At 46.3% G+C, this 19,976-nt stretch overlaps 1 protein-coding gene across 1 annotated transcript in view; it reads right to left on the bottom strand.

The window, feature by feature from the left end:
* LOC139374613 (receptor-type tyrosine-protein phosphatase delta-like) overlaps positions 1 to 19,976 on the bottom strand; it is a 234,148-nt gene that overhangs the window by 98,998 nt on the left and 115,174 nt on the right. The window contains exons 13-17 of the mRNA XM_071115641.1: positions 16,272 to 16,397; positions 15,447 to 15,594; positions 6,058 to 6,203; positions 3,019 to 3,163; positions 782 to 1,087 (exon numbers count right to left, since the gene is read on the bottom strand). Of these exons, the coding sequence (XP_070971742.1) occupies positions 782 to 1,087; positions 3,019 to 3,163; positions 6,058 to 6,203; positions 15,447 to 15,594; positions 16,272 to 16,397 (871 nt within the window). The remainder of the gene's footprint in view (positions 1 to 781; positions 1,088 to 3,018; positions 3,164 to 6,057; positions 6,204 to 15,446; positions 15,595 to 16,271; positions 16,398 to 19,976) is intronic.

The following is a 19,976-nucleotide window of genomic DNA, read 5'->3' as shown; positions in this document are numbered from 1 at the left end:
TGGTGGGTTGAAAGCTTTTTGGAGTTCTGTTCAAAATGTCGATAAATATATACGAGATGAAAGCACCAAAAAAGCACCTAAAGACGGCCTGAAAAACTGGCCTGACCTTCAGAGAGCGAGAGTGAATGGAAAATAGAGAGGGGAGATCAGACGATACAAGGAATCCTAAGGGGCTGTGGTTCCCAGAACATCATATAACCTCAGTTATACAGAGGAAGGTACAATACAAACACATACCAAGAAAAAGGTTCAGCTCTGTAGAGGTAAAGTTAACTTCAGCATGACGAGTCAGGGTTGAAAGGAAAGACTGAGGGCTAGGTGGGAGCCCCCCCCCCTTTTACAGAGATGGTTTAAGCCATAGGGTTCAGCAGCAGTTCACAGGGGCGCATGGTTAATGGAGCGTACTATTATTCCCCTCATGTAGGGGTATTTAGTGACACACCCGCAGGGCTGTCTATTATTGTTCAAAAGGGCATTGTCAGTGGGATACACTGCATCAACCCCCCTCTGGTACAGGGAGAGAAGAGAGAAGAAAAGAGGCAGGATTTTAGAATGAAATGACTGTGTAGAGGTATAGCCAGGGGAGGTATAGCCAGGGGAGGTTTCTTTCTTAGAATGAAGGTCAAGGAGAAAACACAGCTAGGGTTGCTGGGAATAGGATGCCGTTTGGGATGCACCCTACCGGCTAGAGGTTCTCAGGTGGTGGCATTGTTAGTAGGGCGAACCATTTTCACCAAGGATAGGGGTGTTTAGTACTAACAGGCAGGGGAAAGGGACATACCATCTTCTTCGGTGCGTACTAGTAGTTGTAGACTCTCTGGTCCTTCTCCGGCTTCCGTCAGGGCTCTGACCGTGATTCCATACTCGGTCCATTTCTCCAGGTTTTCCAGAAGGTACGGAGAGCTTCCCGGTGGAATTCGGCTGACTTGCTGGGAAGTCCTGTTGTCCCGTTCCGTGACAGAATACTGGATGGAATATCCCGTTATGATTCCGTTCTGGAATTCCGCCAGGGGCGGAGCCCAACTTACCAGGATGCTGGTGGAGTTGGGGCTGGAGCATGTGACTTCCTGCGGAGGGGCCGAGGGTTCTGATTGGCCAGGTTTGAGGAAGTACGGGTTGTTTGGTGGATGTGATTGGTTGGTGAGGTGTTTAGTGGAAGATGGTGACAGAAAAAAAAAAAAGGGGACAAAAAAAAACACAAAATGAAAATAAAAGTCTAGAACCAATGTTTTCTAGAAAGACAAACGACCAGAAGACAAACACAGGTGCAAAACGCCAAATCCAGGGTTGCAAAATGTAGGTAACTTTCCCAAAATGTCCAAGTAATGTCCAGAAATCCTGGTTTGGGGAAAGTTTGGGAAAGTTATTGTAATTTAACAACCCTCTCTATTCAAAATCTGTTTGGATAGAAAATGTTGTCAACTGAAAAGGAGTGAAGAAGAACGACGAGTTGTAAAGGAGGAAACAACAGAAAAGGACACTGGACTGAGTCTCTGGGACAACGTGTAACACGTAACCTACCTTGACTTGAGTCTCACTCCAACCCATTCTATCAGTCTCAGTGCTTCTCCCCAGACTGATCCACTTCACATCTCTAACTGCTGAACTACTTTGTGCGTTGTGATCACCTTACCTTGACTGTAGCCCTAGCTGACTGACAGACTTCAGACTCGTGGAAGTTTGAAAAAAAACCCAAAGATATACATCTAAAGAATAAATTGTAAATATTGACCTATTGTTTCACTGTATAAAGTCATTTTATTCTGTTGATCTTATTCTCCACAAATTGTATTTTGTGATTCCATGACAAATGAGGTCTGTTTAATCCAGATTATAACTCTGGTCCTCAGAGTATCCGATAGATGACATTAGAGGTCGGTTTAATCCAGATTACAATTCTGGTCCTCAGAGTATCCGATAGATGACATTAGAGGTCGGTTTAATCCAGATTACAATTCTGGTCCTCAGAGTATCTGATAGATGACACTAGAGGTCTGTTTAATCCAGATTACAACTCTGGTCCTCAGAGTAGCTGATAGATGACACTAGAGGTCTGTTTAATCCAGATTATAATGCTGGTCCTCAGAGTATCTGATAGATGACATAATGAGTTGTGTTTAATCCAGATTATACCTCTGGTCCCTCTAGTATCTGATAGATGACATAATGAGTTGTGTTTAATCCAGATTATACCTCTGGTCCCTCTAGTATCTGATAGATGACATAATGAGTTGTGTTTAATCCAGATTATAACTCTGGTCCCTATAGTATCTGATAGATGACATAACGGGTTGTGTTTAATCCAGATTCTACCTCTGGTCCCTCTAGTATCTGATAGATGACATAATGAGTTGTGTTTAATCCAGATTACAACTCTGGTCCTCAGAGTATCTGATAGATGACACTAGAGGTCTGTTTAATCCAGATTATAACTCTGGTCCCTATAGTATCTGATAGATGACATAATGAGTTGTGTTTAATCCAGATTACAACTCTGGTCCTCAGAGTATCTGATAGATGACACTAGAGGTCTGTTTAATCCAGATTCTACCTCTGGTCCCTATAGTATCTGATAGATGACATAATGAGTTGTGTTTAATCCAGATTCTACCTCTGGTCCCTATAGTATCTGATAGATGACATAATGAGTTGTGTTTAATCCAGATTCTACCTCTGGTCCCTATAGTATCTGATAGATGACATAATGAGTTGTGTTTAATCCAGATTCTACCTCTGGTCCCTCTAGTATCTGATAGATGACACTAGAGGTCTGTTTAATCCAGATTCTACCTCTGGTCCCTATAGTATCTGATAGATGACATAATGAGTTGTGTTTAATCCAGATTCTACCTCTGGTCCCTCTAGTATCTGATAGATGACACTAGAGGTCTGTTTAATCCAGATTCTACCTCTGGTCCCTATAGTATCTGATAGATGACATAATGAGTTGTGTTTAATCCAGATTCTACCTCTGGTAGAGCAGTACCAGCAGTAGTAGTAGTGTAGCTAGGGACATACGTGTCTGTGGTGTATCTGTGGTAACCTCGTTGGTATACGCTCCGATGCCGTGCTTGCTACGTGCTGCCAGCTGGAAGGTGTAGGAGGAGAATGGCTTCAAATTCTTTATAAGGTAGGAGGAGGCGGGGTCAAAATTCAGCTTCTTCTAGAAAGAGAGAGAAAAAAAGAGAGAGAGAGAAAAAGAGAGAGAAAGAGATGGAGGAGAGAGAGAGAGAGAGATGGAGGAGAGAGAGAGATGGAGGAGAGAGAGAGAGAGATGGAGGAGAGAGAGAGAGAGAAAAAGAGAGAGATGGAGGAGAGAGAGAGAGGAGAAAAAGAGAGAGAGAGAGAGAGAGATGGAGGAGAGAGAGAGAGAGAGAGAGAGAGAGAGAGAGAGAGAGAGAGAGAGAGAGATGGAAGAGAGAGAGATGGAGGAGAGAGATGAAGGAGAGAGTGAGATAGAGATAGTTAAGGTTAGGGTTAAGGTCTAAGTTGTAACAGGTAGACAGAGGGTTAAGGTGGAAGGTGTAGCAGGTAGACAGTGGGTTAAGGTGGAATGTGTAACAGGTAGACAGAGGGTTAAGGTGGAATGTGTAACAGGTAGACAGAGGGTTAAGGTGGAAGGTGTAACAGGTAGACAGAGGGTTAAGGTCTAAGCTGTAACAGGTAGACAGAGGGTTAAGGTGGAAGGTGTAACATGTAGACAGAGGGATAAGGTGGAAGGTGTAGCAGGTCGACAGAGGGTTAAGGTCTAAGTTGTAACAGGTAGACAGAGGGTTAAGGTGGAAGGTGTAGCAGGTAGACAGAGGGTTGAGGTGGAATGTGTAACAGGTAGACAGAGGGTTACGGTGGAATGTGTAACAGGTAGACAGAGGGTTAAGGTGGAAGGTGTAACAGGTAGACAGAGGGTTAAGGTCTAAGCTGTAACAGGTAGACATAGGGTTAAGGTGGAAGGTGTAACAGGTAGACAGAGGGATAAGGTGGAAGGTGTAGCAGGTAGACAGAGGGTTAAGGTGGAAGCTGTAGCAGGTAGACAGAGGGTTAAGGTGGAAGGTGTAACATGTAGACAGAGGGATAAGGTGGAAGGTGTAGCAGGTAGACAGAGGGTTAAGGTCTAAGCTGTAACAGGTAGACAGAGGGTTAAGGTGGAATGTGTAACAGGTAGACAGAGGGATAAGGTGGAAGGTGTAGCAGGTAGACAGAGGGTTAAGGTGGAAGGTGTAGCGGGTAGACAGAGGGTTAAGGTGGAATGTGTAACAGGTAGACAGAGGGATAAGGTGGAAGGTGTAGCAGGTAGACAGAGGGTTAAGGTGGAAGCTGTAGCAAGTAGAGGGTTAAGGTGGAAGGTGTAGCAGGTAGACAGAGGGTTAAGGTGGAAGGTGTAACAGGTAGACAGAGGGTTAAGGTGGAAGGTGTAGCAGGTAGACAGAGGGTTAAGGTGGAAGGTGTAACAGGTAGACAGAGATTTAAGGTCTAAGCTGTAGCAGGTAGACAGGGTTAAGGTGGAAGGTGTAGCAGTTAGACAGAGGGTTAAGGTCTAAGCTGTATCAGGTAGACAGAGGGTTAAGGTGGAAGGTGTAGCAGGTAGACAGAGGGTTAAGGTGGAAGGTGTAACAGGTAGACAGATGGTTAAGGTGGACGCTGTAGCAGGTAGACAGAGGGATAAGGGGTCAAAATCAAAGTAACAGTCAGTATCTGGTGTGGCCACCTGCTGCATTAAGTACTGCAGTGCATCTCCTCCTCATGGACTGCACCAGATTTGCCAGTTCTTGCTGTGAGATGTTACCCCACTCTTCCACCAAGGCACCTGCAAGTTCCCGGACATTTCTGGGGGGAATGGCCCTAGCCCTCACCCTCCGATCCAACAGGCCCCAGACATGCTCAATAGGATTGAGATCCGGGCTCTTCGCTGGCCATGGCAGAACACTGACATTCCTGTCTTGCAGGAAATCCCACACAGAACGAGCAGTATGGCTGGTGGCATTGTCATGCTGGAGGATCATGTCAGGATGAGCCTGCAGGAAGGGTCCACATGAGGCATGCTGCAATGATGAGAGAGGAGGATGTCTTCCCTTGTAACGCACAGCATTGAGATTGCCTGCAATGACAACAAGCTCAGTCCGATGATGCTGTGACACACCGCCCCAGACCATGACAGACCCTCCACCTCCAAATCGATCTGCTCAAGAGGACTGGCCTCGTTATAACGCTCATTCCTTCGATGATAAATGGGAATCCGACCATCACCCGGTGAAGAGCACTTTTTGCCAGTCCTGTCTGGTCCAGCGACGGTGGGTTTGTGCCCATAGGCGACGTTGTTGCCAGTGATGTCAGGCCTACAAGCCCTCAGTCCAGCCTCTCTCAGCCTATTGCGGACAGTCTGATCACCGATGGAGGGATTGTGCGTTCCTGGTGTGATACATCCTGTACCTGTCCCGCAGGTGTGATGTTCGGATCCTGTGCAGGTGTTGTTACACGTGGTCTGCCACTGCGAGGACGACCAGCTGTCCATCCTGTCTCCCTGTAGCTCTGTCTTAGGCGTCTCACAATACGGACATTGCAATTTATTACCCTGGCCACATCTGCAGTCCTCATGCCTCCTTGCAGCATGCCTAAGGCACGTTCACGCAGATGAGCAGGGAACCTGGGCATCTTTCTTTTGGTGTTTTTCAGAGTCAGTAGAAAGGCCTCTTTAGTGTCCTAAGTTTTCATAACTGTGACCTTAATTTGTCTGTAAGCTGTTAGTGTCTTTACGACCATTCCACAGGTTAATTGTTTATGGTTCATTAATTGTTTATGGGTCACTGAACAAGCACTGGGAAACCGTGTTTAAACCCTTTACAATGAAGATCTGTGAAGTTATTTGGATTTTTACGATTGATCTTTGAAAGACAGGGTCCTGAAAAAGGGACGTTTCTTTTTTTGCTGAGTTTATAAATCACCACAGAAAGGTCCCAGTAGATTGTAAAGATGAAAGTATATTGAGACTTTGTGAAAAGCAACTGAGCTCTATGGGTTTAAGAAACGGGGGTTTAACTAATTTCCAAATATATCTCTTACCTCTTCGTTGTCACCAGACCTCCTGTATACCAGTTCATATCCAGTGATCAGGTTTTCAGGCCCACTCTGTGGAGGAGCTACCCATGACAGCAATATACTGGTCTCTGACTTGGCCTCTCCTTTGAAGTCTGATGGCTGGGACGGAACTGGGAGAGAGGATATACTACATTACCCACAATACACTACTGGACAGAGTGGGACTACATTACCCATAATACACTACTGGTGAGAGAGGGACTACACTACCCACAATACACTACTGGAGAGAGGGGGGCTACATTACCCACAATACACAACTGGTGAGAGAGGGACTACATTACCCACAATACACTGCTGGAGATAGAGGGACTGCGTTGCCCACAATACACCACTGGAGAGAGAGGGACTACATTACCCACAATACACCATTGTATCAAATACAAAAAAATATAACTTTATTTAAAGTGTATTTAACACAACAAACTTTACAGTAAAAAAGTCTAATGAAATAAGTAAATGCACACAGAAAACAATGAACGGTGGGTAAAAGAACAGAAACCCTGTAGAGTGAAGGACTACAGTATGTCAGGAACCCTGTAGAGTGAAGGACTACAGTATGTCAGGAACCCTGTAGAGTGAAGGACTATGTCAGAAACCCTGTAGAGTGAAGGACTCTGTCAGAAACCCTGTAGAGTGAAGGACTATGTCAGGAACCCTGTAGAGTGAAGGACTATGTCAGGAACCCTGTAGAGTGAAGGACTATGTCAGAAACCCTGTAGAGTGAAGGACTATGTCAGAAACCCTGTAGAGTGAAGGACTACAGTATGTCAGGAACCCTGTGGAGTGAAGGACTACAGTATGTCAGAAACCCTGTAGAGTGAAGGACTACAGTATGCCAGGAACCCTGTAGAGTGAAGGACTATGTCAGAAACCCTGTAGAGTGAAGGACTATGTCAGAAACCCTGTAGAGTGAAGGACTATGTCAGAAACCTTGTAGAGTGAAGGACTACAGTATGACAGGAACCCTGTAGAGTGAAGGACTATGTCAGAAACCCTGTAGAGTGAAGGACTATGTCAGAAACCCTGTAGAGTGAAGGACTAAGTCAGAAACCCTGTAGAGTGAAGGACTACAGTATGTCAGGAACCCTGTAGAGTGAAGGACTATGTCAGAAACCCTGTAGAGTGAAGGGCTATGTCAGGAACCCTGTAGAGTGAAGGACTACAGTATGTCAGGAACCCTGTAGAGTGAAGGACTATGTCAGAAACCCTGTAGAGTGAAGGACTATGTCAGAAACCCTGTAGAGTGAAGGACTATGTCAGAAACCCTGTAGAGTGAAGGACTATGTCAGAAAACCTGTAGAGTGAAGGACTATGTCAGAAACCCTGTAGAGTGAAGGACTATGTCAGAAACCCTGTAGAGTGAAGGACTACAGTATGTCAGGAAACCTGTAGAGTGAAGAACTATGTCAGAAACCCTGTAGAGTGAAGGACTACAGTATGTCAGAAACCCTGTAGAGTGAAGGACTACAGTATGTCAGAAACCCTGTAGAGTGAAGGACTATAGTATGTCAGAAACCCTGTAGAGTGAAGGACTACAGTATGTCAGGAAACCTGTAGAGTGAAGGACTATGTCAGAAACCCTGTAGAGTGAAGGAATATGTCAGGAACCCTGTAGAGTGAAGGACTATGTCAGAAACCCTGTAGAGTGAAGGACTATGTCAGAAACCCTGTAGAGTGAAGGACTATGTCAGAAACCCTGTAGAGTGAAGGACTACAGTATGTCAGGAACCCTGTAGAGTGAAGGACTATGTCAGGAACCCTGTAGAGTGAAGGACTACAGTATGTCAGGAACCCTGTAGAGTGAAGGGCTATGTCAGAAACCCTGTAGAGTGAAGAACTATGTCAGAAACCCTGTAGAGTGAAGGACTATGTCAGAAACCCTGTAGAGTGAAGGACTATGTCAGAAACCCTGTAGAGTGAAGGACTATGTCAGGAACCCTGTAGAGTGAAGGACTATGTCAGGAACCCTGTAGAGTGAAGGGCTATGTCAGAAACCCTGTAGAGTGAAGGACTATGTCAGAAACCCTGTAGAGTGAAGGACTACAGTATGCCAGGAACCCTGTAGAGTGAAGGACTACAGTATGTCAGGAACCCTGTAGAGTGAAGGACTCTGTCAGAAACTCTGTAGAGTGAAGGACTATGTCAGAAACCCTGTAGAGTGAAGGACTATGTCAGAAACCCTGTAGAGTGAAGGACTATGTCAGAAACCCTGTAGAGTGAAGGACTACAGTATGTCAGGAACCCTGTAGAGTGAAGGACTATGTCAGGAACCCTGTAGAGTGAAGGACTATGTCAGAAACCCTGTAGAGTGAAGGACTACAGTATGTCAGGAACCCTGTAGAGTGAAGGACTACAGTATGTCAGAAACCCTGTAGAGTGAAGGACTACAGTATGCCAGGAACCCTGTAGAGTGAAGGACTATGTCAGAAACCCTGTAGAGTGAAGGACTATGTCAGGAACCCTGTAGAGTGAAGGACTCTGTCAGAAACCCTGTAGAGTGAAGGACTATGTCAGAAACCCTGTAGAGTGAAGGACTATGTCAGAAACCCTGTAGAGTGAAGGACTACAGTATGCCAGGAACCCTGTAGAGTGAAGGACTACAGTATGCCAGGAACCCTGTAGAGTGAAGGACTACAGTATGTCAGAAACCCTGTAGAGTGAAGGACTATGTCAGGAACCCTGTAGAGTGAAGGACTATGTCAGGAAACCTGTAGAGTGAAGGACTATGTCAGAAACCTTGTAGAGTGAAGGACTACAGTATGCCAGGAACCCTGTAGAGTGAAGGACTATGTCAGAAACCCTGTAGAGTGAAGGACTATGTCAGAAACCCTGTAGAGTGAAGGACTATAGTATGTCAGAAACCCTGTAGAGTGAAGGACTACAGTATGTCAGGAAACCTGTAGAGTGAAGGACTATGTCAGAAACCCTGTAGAGTGAAGGAATATGTCAGGAACCCTGTAGAGTGAAGGACTATGTCAGAAACCCTGTAGAGTGAAGGACTATGTCAGAAACCCTGTAGAGTGAAGGACTATGTCAGAAACCCTGTAGAGTGAAGGACTACAGTATGTCAGGAACCCTGTAGAGTGAAGGACTATGTCAGGAACCCTGTAGAGTGAAGGACTACAGTATGTCAGGAACCCTGTAGAGTGAAGGGCTATGTCAGAAACCCTGTAGAGTGAAGAACTATGTCAGAAACCCTGTAGAGTGAAGGACTATGTCAGAAACCCTGTAGAGTGAAGGACTATGTCAGAAACCCTGTAGAGTGAAGGACTATGTCAGGAACCCTGTAGAGTGAAGGACTATGTCAGGAACCCTGTAGAGTGAAGGGCTATGTCAGAAACCCTGTAGAGTGAAGGACTATGTCAGAAACCCTGTAGAGTGAAGGACTACAGTATGCCAGGAACCCTGTAGAGTGAAGGACTACAGTATGTCAGGAACCCTGTAGAGTGAAGGACTCTGTCAGAAACTCTGTAGAGTGAAGGACTATGTCAGAAACCCTGTAGAGTGAAGGACTATGTCAGAAACCCTGTAGAGTGAAGGACTATGTCAGAAACCCTGTAGAGTGAAGGACTACAGTATGCCAGGAACCCTGTAGAGTGAAGGACTACAGTATGCCAGGAACCCTGTAGAGTGAAGGACTACAGTATGTCAGAAACCCTGTAGAGTGAAGGACTATGTCAGGAACCCTGTAGAGTGAAGGACTATGTCAGGAAACCTGTAGAGTGAAGGACTATGTCAGAAACCTTGTAGAGTGAAGGACTACAGTATGCCAGGAACCCTGTAGAGTGAAGGACTATGTCAGAAACCCTGTAGAGTGAAGGACTATGTCAGAAACCCTGTAGAGTGAAGGACTAAGTCAGAAACCCTGTAGAGTGAAGGACTACAGTATGTCAGGAACCCTGTAGAGTGAAGGACTATGTCAGAAACCCTGTAGAGTGAAGGACTACAGTATGTCAGGAACCCTGTAGAGTGAAGGACTATGTCAGAAACCCTGTAGAGTGAAGGACTATGTCAGAAACCCTGTAGACTGAAGGACTATGTCAGAAACCCTGTAGAGTGAAGGACTATGTCAGAAAACCTGTAGAGTGAAGGACTATGTCAGAAACCCTGTAGAGTGAAGGACTATGTCAGAAAACCTGTAGAGTGAAGGACTATGTCAGAAACCCTGTAGAGTGAAGGACTACAGTATGTCAGGAAACCTGTAGAGTGAAGAACTATGTCAGAAACCCTGTAGAGTGAAGGACTACAGTATGTCAGAAACCCTGTAGAGTGAAGGACTACAGTATGTCAGAAACCCTGTAGAGTGAAGGACTACAGTATGTCAGAAACCCTGTAGAGTGAAGGACTACAGTATGTCGGGAAACCTGTAGAGTGAAGGACTATGTCAGAAACCCTGTAGAGTGAAGGAATATGTCAGGAACCCTGTAGAGTGAAGGACTATGTCAGAAACCCTGTAGAGTGAAGGACTATGTCAGAAACCCTGTAGAGTGAAGGACTATGTCAGAAACCCTGTAGAGTGAAGGACTACAGTATGTCAGGAACCCTGTAGAGTGAAGGACTATGTCAGGAACCCTGTAGAGTGAAGGACTACAGTATGTCAGGAACCCTGTAGAGTGAAGGGCTATGTCAGAAACCCTGTAGAGTGAAGAACTATGTCAGAAACCCTGTAGAGTGAAGGACTATGTCAGAAACCCTGTAGAGTGAAGGACTATGTCAGAAACCCTGTAGAGTGAAGGACTATGTCAGGAACCCTGTAGAGTGAAGGACTATGTCAGGAACCATGTAGAGTGAAGGGCTATGTCAGAAACCCTGTAGAGTGAAGGACTACAGTATGCCAGGAACCCTGTAGAGTGAAGGACTACAGTATGTCAGGAAACCTGTAGAGTGAAGGACTCTGTCAGAAACCCTGTAGAGTGAAGGACTATGTCAGAAACCCTGTAGAGTGAAGGACTACAGTATGTCAGGAACCCTGTAGAGTGAAGGGCTATGTCAGAAACCCTGTAGAGTGAAGAACTATGTCAGAAACCCTGTAGAGTGAAGGACTATGTCAGGAACCCTGTAGAGTGAAGGACTATGTCAGGAACCCTGTAGAGTGAAGGGCTATGTCAGAAACCCTGTAGAGTGAAGGACTATGTCAGAAACCCTGTAGAGTGAAGGACTACAGTATGCCAGGAACCCTGTAGAGTGAAGGCCTACAGTATGTCAGGAAACCTGTAGAGTGAAGGACTCTGTCAGAAACCCTGTAGAGTGAAGGACTATGTCAGAAACCCTGTAGAGTGAAGGACTATGTCAGAAATCCTGTAGAGTGAAGGACTATGTCAGAAACCCTGTAGAGTGAAGGACTACAGTATGCCAGGAACCCTGTAGAGTGAAGGACTATGTCAGAAACCCTGTAGAGTGAAGGACTATGTCAGGAACCCTGTAGAGTGAAGGACTATGTCAGAAACCCTGTAGAGTGAAGGACTATGTCAGAAACCCTGTAGAGTGAAGGACTACAGTATGCCAGGAACCCTGTAGAGTGAAGGACTACAGTATGTCAGGAACCCTGTAGAGTGAAGGCCTATGTCAGGAACCCTGTAGAGTGAAGGACTATGTCAGGAAACCTGTAGAGTGAAGGACTCTGTCAGAAACCCTGTAGAGTGAAGGACTACAGTATGTCAGAAACCCTGTAGAGTGAAGGACTATGTCAGAAACCCTGTAGAGTGAAGGACTACAGTATGCCAGGAACCCTGTAGAGTGAAGAACTATGTCAGAAACCCTGTAGAGTGAAGGGCTACAGTATGTCAGAAACCCTGTAGAGTGAAAGACTATGTCAGAAACCCTGTAGAGTGAAGGACTATGTCAGGAACCCTGTAAAGTGAAGGGCTATGTCAGAAACCCTGTAGAGTGAAGGGCTACAGTATGTCAGAAACCCTGTAGAGTGAAGGACTACAGTATGTCAGGAACCCTGTAGAGTGAAGGACTATGTCAGAAACCCTGTAGAGTGAAGGACTATGTCAGAAACCCTGTAGAGTGAAGGACTATGTCAGAAAACCTGTAGAGTGAAGGACTATGTCAGAAACCCTGTAGAGTGAAGTACTACAGTATGTCAGGAATCCTGTAGAGTGAAGGACTATGTCAGAAACCCTGTAGAGTGAAGGACTATGTCAGAAACCCTGTAGAGTGAAGGATTACAGTATGTCAGGAACCCTGTAGAGTGAAGGACTATGTCAGGAACCCTGTAGAGTGAAGGACTACAGTATGTCAGGAACCCTGTAGAGTGAAGGACTACAGTATGTCAGAAACCCTGTAGAGTGAAGGACTACAGTATGTCAGAAACCCTGTAGAGTGAAGGACTATGTCAGAAACCCTGTAGAGTGAAGGACTATGTCAGGAACCCTGTAGAGTGAAGGACTACAGTATGTCAGAAACCCTGTAGAGTGAAAGACTATGTCAGAAACCCTGTAGAGTGAAGGACTACAGTATGTCAGAAACCCTGTAGAGTGAAGGACTATGTCAGAAACCCTGTAGAGTGAAGGACTATGTCAGGAACCCTGTAGAGTGAAGGACTATGTCAGAAACCCTGTAGAGTGAAGGACTACAGTATGCCAGGAACCCTGTAGAGTGAAGGACTACAGTATGTCAGGAACCCTGTAGAGTGAAGGCCTATGTCAGGAACCCTGTAGAGTGAAGGACTATGTCAGGAAACCTGTAGAGTGAAGGACTCTGTCAGAAACCCTGTAGAGTGAAGGACTACAGTATGTCAGAAACCCTGTAGAGTGAAGGACTATGTCAGAAACCCTGTAGAGTGAAGGACTACAGTATGCCAGGAACCCTGTAGAGTGAAGAACTATGTCAGAAACCCTGTAGAGTGAAGGGCTACAGTATGTCAGAAACCCTGTAGAGTGAAAGACTATGTCAGAAACCCTGTAGAGTGAAGGACTATGTCAGGAACCCTGTAAAGTGAAGGGCTATGTCAGAAACCCTGTAGAGTGAAGGGCTACAGTATGTCAGAAACCCTGTAGAGTGAAGGACTACAGTATGTCAGGAACCCTGTAGAGTGAAGGACTATGTCAGAAACCCTGTAGAGTGAAGGACTATGTCAGAAACCCTGTAGAGTGAAGGACTATGTCAGAAAACCTGTAGAGTGAAGGACTATGTCAGAAACCCTGTAGAGTGAAGTACTACAGTATGTCAGGAATCCTGTAGAGTGAAGGACTATGTCAGAAACCCTGTAGAGTGAAGGACTATGTCAGAAACCCTGTAGAGTGAAGGATTACAGTATGTCAGGAACCCTGTAGAGTGAAGGACTATGTCAGGAACCCTGTAGAGTGAAGGACTACAGTATGTCAGGAACCCTGTAGAGTGAAGGACTACAGTATGTCAGAAACCCTGTAGAGTGAAGGACTACAGTATGTCAGAAACCCTGTAGAGTGAAGGACTATGTCAGAAACCCTGTAGAGTGAAGGACTATGTCAGGAACCCTGTAGAGTGAAGGACTACAGTATGTCAGAAACCCTGTAGAGTGAAAGACTATGTCAGAAACCCTGTAGAGTGAAGGACTACAGTATGTCAGAAACCCTGTAGAGTGAAGGACTATGTCAGAAACCCTGTAGAGTGAAGGACTATGTCAGGAACCCTGTAGAGTGAAGGACTATGTCAGAAACCCTGAAGAGTGAAGGACTACAGTATGTCAGAAACCCTGTAGAGTGAAGGGCTATGTCAGGAACCCTGTAGAGTGAAGGACTACAGTATGCCAGGAACCCTGTAGAGTGAAGGACTATGTCAGAAACCCTGTAGAGTGAAGGACTATGTCAGGAACCCTGTAGAGTGAAGGACTCTGTCAGAAACCCTGTAGAGTGAAGGACTATGTCAGAAACCCTGTAGAGTGAAGGACTATGTCAGGAACCCTGTAGAGTGAAGGACTACAGTATGTCAGGAACCCTGTAGAGTGAAGGACTACAGTATGCCAGGAACCCTGTAGAGTGAAGGACTATGTCAGAAACCCTGTAGAGTGAAGGACTACAGTATGTCAGGAACCCTGTAGAGTGAAGGACTACAGTATGTCAGGAACCCTGTAGAGTGAAGGACTCTGTCAGAAACCCTGTAGAGTGAAGGACTATGTCAGAAACCCTGTAGAGTGAAGGACTACAGTATGTCAGGAACCCTGTAGAGTGAAGGACTATGTCAGAAACCCTGTAGAGTGAAGGACTATGTCAGAAACCCTGTAGAGTGAAGGACTACAGTATGTCAGGAACCCTGTAGAGTGAAGGACTACAGTATGTCAGAAACCCTGTAGAGTGAAGGACTACAGTATGTCAGGAACCCTGTAGAGTGAAGGACTCTGTCAGAAACCCTGTAGAGTCAACGACAACAGTATGTCAGAAACCCTGTAGAGTGAAGGACTATGTCAGGAACCCTGTAGAGTGAAGGACTCTGTCAGAAACCCTGTAGAGTGAAGAACTATGTCAGAAACCCTGTAGAGTGAAGGACTACAGTATGCCAGGAACCCTGTAGAGTGAAGGACTATGTCAGAAACCCTATAGAGTGAAGGACTATGTCAAGAACCCTGTAGAGTGAAGGATTCTGTCAGAAACCCTGTAGAGTGAAGGACTATGTCAGAAACCCTGTAGAGTGAAGGACTATGTCAGGAACCCTGTAGAGTGAAGGACTACAGTATGTCAGGAACCCTGTAGAGTGAAGGACTACAGTATGCCAGGAACCCTGTAGAGTGAAGGACTACAGTATGTCAGGAACCCTGTAGAGTGAAGGACTCTGTCAGAAACCCTGTAGAGTCAACGACAACAGTATGTCAGAAACCCTGTAGAGTGAAGGACTATGTCAGGAACCCTGTAGAGTGAAGGACTCTGGCAGAAACCCTGTAGAGTGAAGGACTATGTCAGGAACCCTGTAAAGTGAAGGACTCTGTCAGAAACCCTGTAGAGTGAACGACTATGCCAGAAACCCTGTAGAGTGAAGGACTATTTCAGGAACCCTGTAGAGTGAAGGACTATGTCAGAAACCCTGTAGAGTGAAGGACTATGTCAGGAACCCTGTAGAGTGAAGGACTATGTCAGGAACCCTGTAGAGTGAAGGACTACAGTATGTCAGGAACCCTGTAGAGTGAAGGACTCTGTCAGAAACCCTGTAGAGTGAAGGACTATGTCAGAAACCATGTAGAGTGAAGGACTATGTCAGGAACCCTGTAGAGTGAAGGACTATGTCAGAAACCCTGTAGAGTGAAGGACTATGTCAGGAACCCTGTAGAGTGAAGGACTATCAACTAACCCTTACATAGCTGACTACTTCATTGACTGCCCCCCCCCCCCCCCTCCCCTCCAACCCGGACACACACCAGGCCCCCCCTGTACCTCCAGTCTTGGCTATGATCTGCAGGTCCTGGGAGAGAGGTCCGTCTCCTACAGAGGTAAAGGCCAGGACTCTGATGTAATAGGTCTTATTAGGGGTCAGACTCTGGATGGTGATGAAGTTCACACCACGAACCATCAGCTTCTCCCACTGGGGGGGGCGGGGGGGGGTGGAGGAGAGGGTGGAGAGAGAGAGAGAGAGAGAGAGTGAGAGGAGGAGGGTGGAGAGAGAGAGAGGAGGGTGGAGAGAGAGAGAGAGAGAGAGAGAGGGAGGAGGGTGGAGAGATAAAGGAAGAGGAGGAGGGTGGAGAGAGAGAGAGAGAGAGAGAGGAGGGTGGAAAGAGAGAGAGGAGGAGGGTGGAGAGAGAGAGAGAGAGAGAGAGGAGGGTGGAGAGAGAGGAGGAGGGTGGAGAGAGAGAGAGGAGGAGGGTGGAGAGAGAGAGGAGGAGGGTGGAGAGAGAGAGAGAGGAGGAGAGTAGAGAGAGAGAGAGGAGGAGGGTGGAGAGAGAGAGAGGAGGAGGGTGGAGAGAGAGAGGGAGAGAGAGAGAGGAGGGTGGAGAGAGAGAGCAAGAGGAGGAGGGTGGAGAGAGAGAGCGAGGAGGAGGGTAGAGAGAGAGAGAGGAGGAGGGTGGAGAGAGAGAGAGAGGAGGAGGGTGGAGAGAGAGAGCAAGAGGAGGAGGGTGGAGAGAGAGGCATAGAGAGAGGAGAGGAAGGGGTAAATAGCGTAGCTATGGACACACACACACACAGAACCTACACCCCCCCCCCCACCTCCACTCACATACACACACAGAACCCCCCCCCCCCACACACACACACATCACTTACCTGGTTGACTTGCAGTGTGTTGTCGTCTGTATAGTAGACTCTGTATCCCACCACCTGCCCGTTAGCCTCCTCAGGTCCATCCCAGTGGATTATAGCTGTGGTGGTACTCAGCATACGACCTCTGACCTGGACCAATGACAAACAAGCAAAACAGAATTCCACAGTGATCGCTAGATTAATAACTCTAATACCACTGATCTGTTTAGGATGTCTCTCTCTCTCTCTCTCTGTGTGTGTGTGTGTGTGTGTGTGTGTGTGTGTGTGTGTGTGTGTGTGTGTGTGTGCAACAAGTCAAATCAAACTTTATTTAAAAAGATTCACTTGCAAAACACACAGCATACGACCTCAAGCCTCGAACTCAAACCACATCAAACCCGTAACATCTCAACACACTTTCCTGGGTAGGATATATCCTACAACATCCTTCGCAATGCTGGAAAAGCGTCCCCAAAATAACCCTGACATTAAAAAAGAGACAGGGACAACACTTTTTATCTAAAGTGTTGAAGGGGAAGGAAAACTGCAGCTGCATGACCCTGATGTTGTGCTGATTAAAAAATAAAAACATGAATATAGCAGACACATTATGAACAGAAACAACATGAAGATAGCAGACACATTATGAACCAGAAACAACATGAAGATAGCAGACACATTATGAACCAGAAACAACATGAAGATAGCAGACACATTATGAACAGAAACAACATGAAGATAGCAGACACATTATGAACCAGAAACAACATGAAGATAGCAGACACATTATGAACAGAAACAACATGAAGATAGCAGACACATTATGAACAGAAACAACATGAAGATAGCAGACACATTATGAACCAGAAACAACATGAAGATAGCAGACACATTATGAACAGAAACAACATGAAGATAGCAGACACATTATGAACCAGAAACAACATGAAGATAGCAGACATATTATGAACCAGAAACAACATGAAGATAGCAGACACATTATGAACAGAAACAACATGAAGATAGCAGACACATTATGAACCAGAAACAACATGAAGATAGCAGACACATTATGAACCAGAAACAACATGAAGATAGCAGACATATTATGAACCAGAAACAACATGAAGATAGCAGACACATTATGAACCAGAAACAACATGAAGATAGCAGACACATTATGAACAGAAACAACATGAAGATAGCAGATATATTATGAACCAGAAAAAACATGAAGATAGCAGACACATTATGAACAGGAAAAATGAGAGAGATGGGGGTTAGAGAGAGGACTGATCTACTAACCTGTCATGGGGGTTAAGGAGAGGACTGATCTACTAACCTGTCATGGGGGTTAGGGAGAGGACTGATCTACTAACCTGTCATGGGGGTTAGGGAGAGGACTGATCTACTAACCTGTCATGGGGGTTAGGGAGAGGACTGATCTACTAACCTGTCATGGGGGTTAGGGAGAGGACTGATCTACTAACCTGTCATGGGGGTTAGAGAGAGGACTGATCTCTTAACCTGTCATGGGGCTAGAGAGAGAGGACTGATCTACTAAGCTGTCATGGGGGTTAAGGAGGGGTCTGTTCGACTAACCTGTCATGGGGGTTAGAGAGAGGACTGATCTACTAACCTGTCATGGGGGTTAAGGAGAGGACTGATCTACTAACCTGTCATAGGGGTTAGAGAGAGGACTGATCTACTAACCTGTCATAGGGGTTAGAGAGAGGACTGATCTACTAACCTGTCATGGGGGTTAAGGAGAGGACTGATCTACTAACCTCTACTAACCTGTCATGGGGCTAGAGAGAGGACTGATCTACTAACCTGTCATGGGGCTAGAGAGTGGACTGATCTACTAACCTGTCATGGGGGTTAGGGAGAGGACTGATCTACTAACCTGTCATGGGGGTTAGGGAGAGGACTGATCTACTAACCTCTACTAACCTGTCATGGGGCTAGAGAGAGGACTGATCTACTAACCTGTCATGGGGCTAGAGAGAGGACTGATCTACTAACCTGTCAAGGGGGTTAAGGAGAGGACTGATCTACTAACCTCTACTAACCTGTCATGGGGGTTAGGGAGAGGACTGATCTACTAACCTGTCATGGGGGTTAGGGGGAGGACTGATCTACTAACCTGTCATGGGGGTTAGGGAGAGGACTGATCTACTAACCTGTCATGGGGGTTAAGGAGAGGACTGATCTACTAACCTGTCATGGGGGTTAGGGAGAGGACTGATCTACAACCTGTCATGGGGGTTAAGGAGAGGACTGATCTACTAACCTGTCATGGGGGTTAGAGAGAGGACTGATCTACTAACCTGTCATGGGGGTTAAGGAGAGGACTGATCTACTATCCTGTCATGGGGGTTAAGGAGAGGACTGATCTACTAACCTGTCATGGGGGTAAGAGAGAGGACTGATTTACTAACCTGTCATGGGGGTTAAGGAGGGGACTGATCTACTATCCTGTCATGGGGGTTAAGGAGAGGACTGATCTACTAACCTGTCATGGGGGTTAAGGAGAGGACTGATCTACTATCCTGTCATGGGGGTTAAGGAGAGGACTGATCTACTAACCTGTCATGGGGGTTAGAGAGAGGACTGATCTACTAACCTGTCATGGGGGTTAGGGGGAGGACTGATCTACTAACCTGTCATGGGGGTTAGGGAGAGGACTGATCTACTAACCTGTCATGGGGGTTAAGGAGAGGACTGATCTACTAACCTGTCATGGGGGTTAGGGAGAGGACTGATCTACTAACCTCTATTAACCTGTCATGGGGGTTAGGGAGAGGACTGATCTACAACCTGTCATGGGGGTTAAGGAGAGGACTGATCTACTAACCTGTCATGGGGGTTAAGGAGAGGACTGATCTACTAACCTGTCATGGGGGTTAGGGAGAGGACTGATCTACTAACCTGTCATGGGGGATAGGGAGAGGACTGATCTACTAACCTGTCATGGGTGTTAGGGAGAGGACTGATCTACTAACCTGTCATGGGGGTTAAGGAGAGGACTGATCTACTAACCTATCATGGGGGTTAAGGAGAGGACTGTTCCACTAACCTGTCATAGGGGTTAGAGAGAGGACTGATCTACTAACCTGTCATGGGGGTTAAGGAGAGGACTGATCTACTATCCTGTCATGGGGGTTAAGGAGAGGACTGATCTACTAACCTGTCATGGGGGTTAAGGAGAGGACTGATCTACTAACCTGTCATGGGGGTTAAGGAGAGGACTGATCTACTAACCTGTCATGTGGGTTAGGGAGAGGACTGATCTACTAACCTGTCATGGGGGTTAGGGAGAGGACTGATCTACTAACCTGTCATGGGGGTTAGGGAGAGGACTGATCTACTAACCTGTCATGGGGGTTAAGGAGAGGACTGATCTACTAACCTGTCATGGGGGTTAGGGAGAGGACTGATCTACTATCCTGTCATGGGGGTTAAGGAGAGGACTGATCTACTAACCTGTCATGGGGGTTAAGGAGAGGACTGATCTACTATCCTGTCATGGGGGTTAAGGAGAGGACTGATCTACTAACCTGTCATGGGGGTTAAGGAGAGGACTGATCTACTAACCTGTCATGGGGGTTAGGGAGAGGACTGATCTACTAACCTGTCATGGGGGTTAGAGAGAGGACTGATCTACTAACCTGTCATGGGGGTTAAGGAGAGGACTGATCTACTAACCTGTCATGGGGGTTAAGGAGA

This window comes from Oncorhynchus clarkii, chromosome 19 (assembly GCF_045791955.1).
Source record: "Oncorhynchus clarkii lewisi isolate Uvic-CL-2024 chromosome 19, UVic_Ocla_1.0, whole genome shotgun sequence".
Lineage (NCBI taxonomy): Eukaryota > Metazoa > Chordata > Actinopteri > Salmoniformes > Salmonidae > Oncorhynchus > Oncorhynchus clarkii.
Note: the sequence above shows the minus strand (reverse complement) of the source record. Positions and strands in the feature narration are given on the sequence as shown.